Genomic DNA, 12,663 nt, shown 5'->3' with positions numbered 1-12,663 from the left:
ACATGCCGCACTTGATTAATAATAAATGCTTACTAGCCTTTTAGGGAAAGAAAGCCATCAGAGCCAGAAACTGCAGCTCATATCCATCTGATCCTGATTACAACAGAAAATGACCTTATAAACCAGACAACATATAATTGCATCCTTATGGACTGAATGTTACATTATTGACTAGGGTACAGATAATAGGGTGTCTGTCAATGGTGAGACTTGTGTCTCACAGCAAAATGTGCCTTTCTTGTGCTTTCAAACGCTCTGACAGAAAATACTCTGTCTGATAAGGCAGACGATACGAATGTCTGACAGGCAGTCAAATGAAACACTGGGTACATGTATATAAATTGAAAGTGCCCAGGTCAAACTTTGTATCATGGCAAAATTAAAGTAAATTCGACATAAGACTGAAAAGATGTTGATGCCATAAAAACAAAAAAAAAAACAGTGCACACAAGCAAAACAATTTCAATGCGTGTCTACACTAGAGACATGTGAGAGAGTACCTGTCTTATGGGATCGAGATCCATTGTGAAATTAATTTGTGCAGATGGAATTTCCACCTGATGAAAATGTCTAGATTACAGAGAAGTTGTAATCGTCCAATACATATTTGACATACCACTGATATTTGGTGTGGTTCTGAAGAACAACAAAGACCTTTGAAGCTCAACATACAGTAAAACAAAGTGATTGATCTGAGTACAAATCAAAAAACCTGTCCCTAAGTTTTGTTGTAGACACTTACTAAAATTATACAATTTTTTTTTGTTTCAAAAAAGTTAACTGAACAATGCATTTTTTTGGCACCAGTGAGATTGCTTTGATAGTACTTGCATTTAAGCAACTTTGTTTGGCTTCAGAAGCAAACAGAAGAATCAGATAAACCTGTAGTAACTAGCATCCTCACATAAGAATACTAGTTGCCTAAAGGAAATGCAGGGAATGATGCATAGCTCTATTCTATCAAGGTCAGTCACAATGCAATATATGCCAGGATACCTTTTCTGCTGGGTCAAGAATGCAAGAATGCAAGAATAATAACTCCAATCCTCCCCTCAGAAGATTTAATCTAACAGTATAGCATATATCTGGGAGTCTAGCTGGACATTTTCACAAATGTTACAATTTGGATAAAGATTTTTACTTGTGCAGCACATCATAAATTAAACTTTTTCCTTAAGGAATACCATAATCTCTTTTTAAAACAACATTAAAATGCATTACTCGTACCGTGGTAAGGAATATGTGTACTATATATGCACCAGAATCAATACATTTTGGCTGGTGCCAGTCCTGAAACATTATATTACTACAATTCACTGTTGTCCCATTGAATAGTAAACTTGTATCCCAGTATGTATCAAGGTTTTGGTTTGATGCATTGAGCTTATGGGATAGTTAAATCTATAAACATATTTTATTATTTTTTCAAACAACACACAGTGGTTTACAGAACGGGCTCAACGTGGCACTTTAAATAAAATAATTCCAAGGTGCTCATTTGAAAGACCAAAGGGTTAATTTGGCTCATTAAAATAAAGATAAAAATGAGTCTGTTGTAGTTTCCATCAATCAAGTTTTGCACATCTGTAAATATTAGTAATTGGATGGAAGTGGCATCAGCACTCAAAGTGAGAAAGGAAAGGACAAAATAAAATATCACCCTCATTACTAATCTGCAGTCTGAACACAACTGGGCCACTGGATGGATAGTTAAACTGTAATGCTTCCACCCTCAGCTCAGTCTACATTCCACTTTTGCAGGTGCTTGTTTCCATTGGTGTTCTGCACAGCAGTTAATGAGATCCCCAAGGAAACCAATTCTGAGTAGGTCACAGACATGTGCAGGCAGCAGAGCCTTCATAATCCCACTTCGCATGGCCTTTGACCTCGAACTTACCCCTTATCTTGGCCATATAATCTTGTGACGGCTTAAAGCCTCACTTGAGGTTTGGTACCACACACAGGCAGGTGTGTGCGTTGTTCCAACATCACATATACACACACTTGATAAAGACAACCAGACTGATTCCTTTGGTCTTGGTTTTTGTGACTTTCCTCGCTCTACAGTGATGCGACTACATTAATTCCATTTTAAAATGATGAAATATTCACTTCCATATTGTCATTGCACGGCATTGATTACAAAAGTAATACTTTAACACGTATTGTGGAGAACTGAGTACTATTGAACTAATAGGACCAGAGCTTGTCCTGTTTGTCCAGGCAGGCTTTTGGTGACCAATGACAAAATACTGCAGTAGAAATAAAAACTACCATTCAAGTCTGTATAAAATGAATAAATACAGACCTGTAGATTTTTAGTTTCTATTACTTCCAAGCCTGGAAAAAACAGTATCTCACAATTTGCAGTCTGCTTATGGAAAGCATTTATCATTGCTTGACTGAAATACTGAGCATTTCTGCTCTCTGTTATTCAAATGAGACACAGACATTGACAAATTTTTGTTCATGTCAGTGAGAAAATCCCAATGGTTGAGCTACTTCTTGATAGCTCATGAAAGAGACCTTAAATACACTGTTAGGTCATGTTGGGATAGTTAAAAAAAATATCACAGAAATGGACTGCAAAACTACTCATTTGTGAATTAATTAAGCATCACAAAGGAACAACTAATCAACATTACACAAGAATGCATCACGTTTGGAAAAAGAGAGTGCTTACCTGCGATGATATATTTGTGAGCTTCCGTATGCAAAAGGAAAGAAAGGGAGGAAATAAAGTTATTTCAAAGTTAAACTGTACAAAAGAAAAAGTTCTCATTTTACTTGACATGACTTTAAATGAAGATGACTGGGGCAAAGGGAGATAGATGTGGGATGTGTGAATGACAGGAAGTAGATGGAGAATGATGAGAAGCAAGAGGTGATTATAGACTGTAGCGCAACGTTTTGCCCGGGTATTAATCAGTGTCACTGGCAACCTTGACTAGGTTTAAAACACCAATACAGAATATGAAATGATTTCTAGCTTAAATCAGTTTGGAATACTGAGGGATAGAGAAAAGGAGAACATACTGCAGACCAGTTTGGCTACACATGCTCCTTAAATTCAAGTTCAATTATCAGCCATCACTTCACAGTGTCAATAAAGAGCTGACATTATGTAAACAAGCTCACTCCGCTCATGCACAATGAATACTGAATAACCACCAGATGAGTTGCCTTTCTCATCCCGACACACACACACACACACACACACACACACACACACACACACACACACACACACACACACACACACACACACACACACACACACACCCACACCCACACACCCACACACCCACACACCCACACACACACACACACACACACACACACACACGCCCACACACCCACACACCCACACACCCACACACCACAGCAAGACAGCAAGAGAGAGATCCCATTAGTCTGTCAGTCTACTACCGCTTGTCCACCTGATCCAGCCTGAAGAAGAGCCATGCTGACAAGTCATATAGGGAGGCTCATCCATAAAAGATGGTCTCAAATACAAAAAGAAAAAGGAAGCACAGATAACACTTTCCTTCTTTGATTATTAACTAGACATGCATGGAGACATATCATGCATAGCCTCTGATAATTTTGTATGGCAATAGGTTATCAGTTTTTTGAAAGCCAAATTGTATTTTTGTATATTTTTTTCTACTCTAATGACACTTTGAGTGCCTATCAATGTTGCTGATCATCCAGCCACTCTGGTGCTGCCAATTCATTTCAGCTCATTCAAAGTTAGCCAGGGTGATTTTAATACACAGTCATCACAGTACATATGATGTGGTAAAAAAATAAGTGTATGAAAATGTATTGTGTTCATTTTTTTTCAAAATTTCTATTATATACTACAAGAGCAACATTCAGGTAATTTAAATTCTTATTAATTTGATTATATTTGGTAGAGATGCCTGCACCTGATGTTGAGGGGAGAAACGGGGAAACCTCATAGTTTAAGGGTGTGGATTCCCAGGTGCCAGGTGAAAAGGACATCCTGGGCTCTCCTGAATTAGAGCTCACGTTCCAGAGCTTTTGTTTGGGCCATCAGGAGCCGTCCCCCAAAGGGAGGTGACTGTCATGACCGGGAAAACTGTGATAGTCCACACCTGTTCCCCTCCCCTGTCTGAATGGTCCTTATTGTCTCAACTTGTTCCCCATTGTGGTGTGCATATGCATATGCTCTGTTTTTCACTCGTTCCAGAACTGGTTCATCTTGCACTTTGTTCCCATGGCCCTGCTTCAAGAAAGAGTCAGGTCTGTTGGTTTGGGGAATTCTATGAATGTAATGCCCTAACCTAAGGTCAAGGTTAGGAAAATTAACCCTAGGAATCCTAATCAGCTGGTAAAAAAACGTCCATCATCCAAGCATGAGCTTGTCAACTGAAAAGAAGATAACCCACTACTTCAGTACCACTGACCAAAAAAAACAATAAACGTTCTACAAAGTAACGTCACAAACCAGTGTTTTGAATGGTTTGTCCCTAGGCGGGTTTTAACCCAATGTCCCCTCCCTCTCTGTTGCACCGTCTTACATTTCTCTCCTGCTGCTTTCTATGTTCTCTTCTTGATCCTCATTATTCCAAACTGGGCTCTTTGTGGGAGCAAACAGTCTATTATCCAAGGATGGAGCTTAAGACAACTTAAAGCTCCGGAGGAGTGGCTATTTGTTTGGGCTGAAAGACAGGAAGAAAGAGGGAGTGTGTGTCTGGCTTGGGGTTCCCATATCACTTAGGCTAATGTGATCAAAGGCGATTGAGAAGGGGAGTTAATTTAGCTCAGAGTTTTTGGTTCATAGTGATTCATGCCAGGTTGTGGATGGAGAGAAGCAGAACCACATGACCTTAACGCAGGGGTGGGCAAGCTACGGCCCGCGGGCCACATCCGCCCCGTTGGTCTTTTTAATCCGGCCCGCCAAAGATTGGTACAGAATTCATACTTGATGTGAATAATCGAATAATTGGATCAATGAATGTGGGAGCTCAAACAGAAGATTATTTCATTTTTGGAGCTACTTGAGAACACTTGAGAATTTTCCGGAGCTGAATGACAGATTGGCTTTATGATTTAGCCTTTACTGTGGACCTACTGAAACATGAATGAGCAGGACGTGAAGCTACTGTCAAATTTTAAAAGTCAATGCGGCCCCTGAGTCAAAAAGTTTGCCCATCCTTGCCTTAACACTTAAACACAACCAATACATTAGCAATCATTAACAAAATAGTCATAGCATCCACTGGTACTACCTCATAAAATTCAGTTATAAAACTGACTGAATTTCACCATTGGCACTTTTTTTCTTAAAGCTATCAAACCCACATGCACTGGTGCATGAAATGCACCCATGCAAATGCTTGAAGTGAAATCGGCGGATTTTTTGATCTCAAAGGAAGTTGTATTGCAACAAAAATACTGCCAACCACACAGTTACTAGCAACAACAAATTAATCATAAAGGCAGACAGAACTAGACAAGTGCTATAATGACAACATCATGGCTATTGACTGTATTAGTAGGAAGGGAAAGGATTTATCTACCGTGTTTGTGTGTGTCTGCAAGATCTTAATCATAGCAGATGAGCCGTAGAGAGGGAAATCACCAGGGGGCCCATAATATAATATTATTACTGTTTTGTATATATTGTAATTTACTACCCTATTCAGCTACTAATTCAGTCCCCAACGGAAAACTTTGTTAACATCTGCTTATCTAATTCGATGAAATTATCAGTATGTTTCTTTATTGCTTTGAATGCAATTGCAAAGTACTCGGCCTGACGAGCACTGTCATAAAATCAGTATAAAAGTTGCACCTGATTTCATCTGAAAAGCTCAATATATGTGTATTTCACATAAACATAGCAAAAGCATCGCTGACACAATAAGCTAAGCTGATGCTTGTTGTCTATAAAACCTTTTTATCAAGTTTACAAACAGTGCAAACAGTGAGGGAAATATTTTAAGAATCAGAATAAGAACAACCTTATTTATCCCGAAGGAAATTGTTGTGCAAGTGTTACAAGAAAAACATAATAATAATAAATAATAGTAGAAAATTGTATAAACTGTAAAAAAAAAAAAAAAAAAAGGGGGGGAGAATAAGTAACAAGTGTCTTAAGTAACAAGTGAAAACTATAAAGTATCTTAAGGTCTTAAGTACCAAGTGAAAGATAAGGAGTGCACAAGAGTATGAAAAAATATTGTACATGTAGCTGTTATGAAATGAAATATTGCACAGTTATGAACATATATACAGATAGATTATTACAATTTACAGTAAGTGGGTGAGTTTTTTTATTTTTTTATTTTAAGGTTTGAGATTTTAAGATTCCCTGCGGCTGAAGGGAGAGGAAAAAACAGCAATGTATACATGGAGGCTTCCTCTGTAATTGACTGTGCTACAATTTGGCCAGAGTCCATCAAACATACGTTTGACATTTCTGTCAATGTATGTTTGAGTTTGCATAACAGGGGAAAAGGGGGTCTTTGTTTGAAACTCAGCTGTGTGCTGACTGCATAAAGAGTTCCCCCCTTCAATGCTGTCCCCCTTGAAAGGGCTACCCCCATCCCTAATAAAAAGGAGGGATTATACAGACAGGAAGAAAATAAATTATTATCCCTCCTTTCCCCCTTCCTCCTCTATTGTATACTTTCAAATAACTCCCATTGGTGAAAGGGGAATATGTGTTTGCAGTGCAGAGGTGAGTCAATGTGTGCTTCTATAATCAACATGCCTAAAGTTCCTAACACCTAGGTTATAATTATAAATATTGTCCTAATGTTCTTGAGAGCCTTCCAGTTTTTAACTAAAAGTTCATCCAAATCAATAGGAGGGCCCTTTACAGACAGGGCTTCAAAAAGGATATATGGGAACTTCACGCAACTTTTGTGGGTCTGGACTGCAGCGCCTTTGGGTCAGCCACAAATAGGGCCACTATATGTGGAAAAAAGGGGGGGACTTGGAGCAGCTAATGGCTTTTTTCCATGAGCAGGACACTGCAAGATGTAAGAAGTCCTATCAGTTTCCAGCTGTGAGCCATATAGAACCCTTTCACTGTCCCCCCCTTTTCTATGCAACTTGGATAAATAGAAGCTGAAAAATGGGCCAGAGGGTGAAAGAGGAAAAAGGAGGAAAAGATTGCTTTGGGACTTGTTTACCTCATGCAACACATCACTCAAGTCAAACCAATTTACATGGTCTTCATGAACTTTGCCAAACAACTACTCACCAGATGAGAAAGTGAAGCTTACATTGGTTTGTGGTGGGTATTCTCATTTGATGGTGAATTCAGTTTGAACTTTTGAGTCCAATAGACCTGTGATCCTCCTTTTCTGCCACCCTGTTGGCCTATTGGGTATTTTATTATTTACATTTTAGGTAAGAGAGGTAGAGGTGAGCAGGATCAGAGTGTCAAGTACTTCAGTGTTTTCCCCTGGGAGATACAAACACTAGGAATGTGTGACTGTGTCCAAGAAGAATTGGTCAAGGTCTGCTTTATCTCTAGGCTGCTTAAATTATGCAAGATGTTTTTCCATTCACCCAAAAGTATTATGTTTAAGAAAAGATAAAAGTGTTAAGAAAGTTTGTTTTTGCATAAGCAAGGGCTTTTTCAATAGCGTTTCACACCACACAAATCTACTTGACTAGATGAACTCTATGCAAGGGAAAAAAATTAACACCTGAAAGCAGCCATCAAGACAAACAGACAGGAAAGACTACAGGTCAGAGTCAAAATCTAAATAAATTTGTGCTACAGTGAGGCGTATTTGCCAGGTTCATTTGTCTATGTCAGATAATCTTATATTCAATGCTGTCTCTAACAAGCTAATGTAAAAGCCAGACTGCTTGTGCGGGAAGTCTTAGAATGTCTTGATGAAAACAAGAAGGACTATGGTTTATCTCAACCTGTCCTGTAGAAAGCAGGAACTCAGTGCCTTGTTAGGGTGTCAGCGTTCTCCTAATTTTGAAATGGGGCCATGGAACCATCCTCCCACCACACAGTCTGACAGTCCGTCAAACCCGGCAACAATCTGCTGAAAAGTCAAGGGTGGGAGGTGCTGTTTTATTAGGGAATTCAACATTGGCGCTTCTCCTCTGTGTTTCATTTATAATGAACCTTGTTAAAATGTGGAGGTGTGAGACAGATGGCTCCAACGTTCCTGACATTCCAACCATGGAGCAAGAACATTCCCTCACCTGGACTTTCATATGCCAACATAAAATTCTGTTTCTATAATCTACATGCAGAAATTCTTGCTCTTTGAGTAATTGGTATAATACTGACAACTTTTCTGCAGTTGAACTGGAGGCAAATTAACAAGAAAAAGGGAAGGACCAAAACAACAAGCGAGTGATACAACAGATAAAAGGGTGACAATACCTCATCATGAACAGACTTAAGCAAGCAGTGGAAAACAACAACACTACACAGAGAGGATGGAGAGAAATTGAAGGAAATGGTACACCGAAAACTTTTGCTGGGATCTTAAAGATAAGCCAATCCTTTCAGAGTTATCAGGCACAGCCAATCTTGGACAGCAGAGTTTCAGTCCAAAGGAGAAAAGTCAAATCAAATATGGTGCTGATGTCAGTCAAACAGTAAAAAAGGGAGTACTGCTTTACTTTCCTAGCCCACCTGACAGGTGGTGTTTTGTGGGGAGGGCAAAAAATGTGGATGTCCAGTAATATCACAGAAAACACTGGAAAAAGACAAAGGCCCTCTGTCTCTCAGTACAAACAGGGATTGTATTCTACGAAGATTCTATATCTCTACTTGAAGATGGATCATGTTATGGTATTTTCTAGCGTGTCTCAAATACTTAAGGACATTCTTTGACGAAGGCTATCTCGATGTTTTACGGCCTAAAAATTGTAACACTATAACAACAGTGTTAGAGACCCCTACCAAGACTAATTCCTCCCTCCTTTTTTATTAACCAGTCTGCTTTTGTGTGTATTTCAAAAAGGAGGAAATATGCCTGTTTGTTTTTCAAACTGCCTCAAGTATTTTCTGAGAACATCACTTTGATCCTGATCTGCATGAAAAATTGATGGTTTCTTCCCTCAGACCCAATGTTTTATCACTACAATTTCTGTGACATTTTCTTAAGGCACACCTGCTTAAACAGAGAGAAATAGACAAACTTGGACAAATATATAGTCTTATAAAATATATATGCAGGAGGAGAAAATGCATTCAAGCAACACCAATTACCACTTCTTTTCCTTCAGAAGGTTATCCTTCAGGTGTCACCACAGCAAATCCTCTCCCTCCATCTAACTCTATTCTCTTTATCCTCTTCCCTCACACCTAAAAACTTCAAATTCTCTTTCACTATGTCCACATATCTTTTCCTTGGTCTTCCTCTAGCATCCGCAGGATACTATTAAAACTATCTCTCCTCTGTGCATATCCAAACCATCTCAGTCTGACCTGATAACAATTACATCCAAAGATGCTTCTCCTTCATTCACTTTTAGTGAATTTAGCTTTTGCCAGGGAGAGTTGATGTCATCAAGCGGTATCGAACGATCATTGGGTGTTTCAAGCCAGAACCACAACACCCTCAACATTGGTGGGTCAGCAGTGGTGGCCAAATCACCGCCCATCAACTCCTCCTGGCTTCCAGCTAAGCTCCTCTCTCCTGCTCCATAACCAGCAAGATGCTCTTTCTGCTGCCTCCCTCATCCTGCGAGCTGCCATCTTACTTTCCCTTCCTGTCACCTCAATTGCTGTGAGCATTCTCTACACTCACTGGGCAGGGAATCCTCCACATCTGACCTCGACAGGGAGGAGCCATGCCTGCCATCCTCTCAACCTGCAGTCATGCAAGAGATCTTGCTATTTGGTGCTCTTTCTCTCAAACACCCGCTCACAACCCTCTTCCCATGGGACTGTAAATTCAATGAGGATGATCTTCTTTGCCTATGCAGACCACAGTACCACCTCTGGCCTCAGGGTTGTCTGGACAACCTGGGGGAATTGCAGTCTTCCCCCTGTCTATCTTCATTTCCCATGATTCAGCTTTTTGCAGCGGATTGGTTGTTGTTGTTGCTGTTGTTGGTGGCTTTTGTCCCTCCCATACAAACTTGATTGATGGTATTGCTCTCCCATATGGTTAGCATTTCTTGTGTTTCTTCAGCTCCAGGGTGTCAGCAAGTGTCATGAACACTTTGGCATGGCGCCACCTGTATCTTATCTAGGCAAGTGGTGTTTTACACCCTAACAGGATGTGTGCTGTGGTAGCCCTCTCCCCGAAGAGCTTGCACGATGGGTCCTCCCTCATGCCCCACTTGTGCAAGTTTGTTGGACTCGGGAGCGTATCATACACTGACCTTAGCATGAATGAGATGCGTAAAGGCTCCAGTCTCCATAAATCTCCCCATGTGATCTTCCTCTTGGGTAAGTCCCATTTGGTCCATGCTCCCTGGGACGCTACCTCCACTGCCCTTGCCCTTTGTCCCTCCTCCTCCAGGTTCCATATTTGCTTCTGGATCATGCCCCTTTAATCCTTGGATCCTGCCTTCCCCCATTGCTCGGAAGTTCCAAGACCCGGTCTTCCTATGCATGCCATTCCAATGATGTTGTGTAGTTTCAACATACTTTCAGCTTGTGCTACAGATGAGTCAGCTGCCCACTTGTGCCCTGATCTTGTGAGGGCGCCTTGTTCATCCTCATAGTCTTGGTATGTCATTATGACTGCACCTTGAATTCCTCCACTGCAGATTACAGAGGAAGTTAGAGCTGCCCTGATCTTATGTAGAGGCCTACCAAAGTGAAGCTTGGAGGGATTCCCAGCCACCTTCGAAGGTACTTGTTGATCTTCTTCTCCACTCCTTCAACACTTGTAATAGGAACTTCATACACCATCAACAGCCACATGGGCCTTGGCAGCAATCCATGTTGATAAAGCCATGCTTTGAACTTCCCCGGGAGCCCTGATTTTTCGATCCTCCTCAGCCATTCCTCCATCTGCTTTTCTGTGCTGCTGATGTTGTTCCTGTCAGTAAGTGAGTCATCGAACCACTTCCCGAGGCACTTGATTGAATATCCCTTTATCGATGGAATCACTTCACCTTGCACATGCAGCGTGACCCAGTTCATCAGTTTACCTTTCCTGATCGCCATGCACATAGATTTCTTTGGCTTAAACTTCATTCTGGCCGATGTATGGTCCAAAACTGTTAGCACCCACCTCGCCTCCACAGGGGTTGCGGTCGACACAGTAAGGTCGTCCATGTAACCTCTTATCGGGGGTTGTCGGATACGCAATTGCATTTTTAGGCCTCGAGCTTTCTTCCCAGCGGCTTTTCTCAGGAGGTTCATTCACATGATGAAGAGGATGGGGCGGGGGGGGATTGTACAGCCAGTTACAATCCCCTTTTCCAGGTTTTGCCACTGAGGGGTAAAGTTGGCTGTTTTGAATCGTAGCTGGATTCCATCACAGTAACTGATGATCATTCCCTTGACATGCTGAGGGATGAGGTTATGGTCTATTGCTGCGTTGGATAAGGGTTTGAGGGATTGATCCACAGGCATTAGCCAAGTCCAGTCAGACAACTATTATTGACATTATTGACTTTGGCTTCCTGGATCACCTGATTGAGAACTCCAGTGTGTGAGAGGCTTGCAGAGAAACCTGGGATCCACCTTTCTGGACAGTGGTGTCAATGTATCCGTTCTCAGTCATGTATTAGGTTATCCTTTTAGCCAGTGCAGAAAAGAAGATCTTGCATTCTACAATAAGCAGTGAGATTGCTCGGAATTGGTCTATGGTTGAAGAGTTGTCTTCTTTTGGCACAAAATAGGCTTCTGCCTTTTTCCAGCACACCAGGATGATGCCCTTCCCCCAGATCCTCTGGACTAGCTTCTAAAGCCTCCGGAGGACAATTGAGCACTTTTTATATACCTTATTAGGTATACCGCTTGGGCAGGGAGCAGATCCTGTTCTGGCCTTCTTCCCCACCTCTTGGACTTCATTCCAGGATGGTTCACTGCTGTTGAGCTCTTTTCCAGGTGTGTCAATACTGTCGATGTTTGGGTTGATCTCCAGGGCTTGGTTTCCGGAGATATTATCATGGGTCTCTCTCAAGAACGCCTCTACGACTTCTATAGGGCTGGTCAGCCTTCCACGACTTTCCAGACGTTCCTGGAGTTGACTCTTGCGAGTGCTGTGTATCAGGTTGCTAACCTGATACACCCACGCCAGTCTTTCCTGGAGGTCATCCGTTACTGAACTTTCTTGGTTGCCATCCAGACTTCCCTGGAAGTCACTGGTTGGCCAGAGGTTCATTATTACAATAGCATCCAATGATGCTTCACCTTTATTAACTTTTAGTGAATATAGCCTTGGCCAGGGACAGCTGATGTAATCAGGCAGTATTCTGACTAATTCCAAATACAGAAACCTGTTCCCCTTCAGTTTGAATTATTTCTGATCCTCTCCGTTCTCCTCACTCCCAAAGGGAACCACTACGTCTTCATCTCTGCTGCCTCCTTCCTGTCTCTTCCTTATGGACAGACAGTGGTCTCACCATTTTCTTGTATACCTTTCCTCTCATCTTGACTGATACTGTTATTGCACATTGTCCCTGATACCTTTCTCCATCTGTTCCAACTTTATTGCACATGTTTCTTCTCTACTTTTCCAC

General features: G+C 41.2%; 1 protein-coding gene across 5 annotated transcripts in view; it reads right to left on the bottom strand.

Moving 5' to 3' along the window:
- The window catches only part of agrn (agrin), a 279,534-nt gene that overhangs the window by 203,631 nt on the left and 63,240 nt on the right, over nt 1-12,663 (bottom strand). For 3 of the 5 annotated variants that reach the window (XM_086159714.1, XM_086159715.1, XM_086159718.1), the window contains exon 3: nt 2,684-2,704. The exons of the other annotated variants lie outside the window; for them this stretch is intronic. In XM_086159714.1, the coding sequence (XP_086015840.1) occupies nt 2,684-2,704 (21 nt within the window). The remainder of the gene's footprint in view (nt 1-2,683; nt 2,705-12,663) is intronic. 5 annotated transcript variants of the gene reach the window in all.

Source organism: Fistularia commersonii, chromosome 14 (genome assembly GCF_037954325.1).
Source record: "Fistularia commersonii isolate RoL2024-O1a breed Wild chromosome 14, RoL_Fcom_v1.0, whole genome shotgun sequence".
NCBI lineage: Eukaryota > Metazoa > Chordata > Actinopteri > Syngnathiformes > Fistulariidae > Fistularia > Fistularia commersonii.
This window is presented reverse-complemented; position numbering and strand designations above follow the sequence as displayed.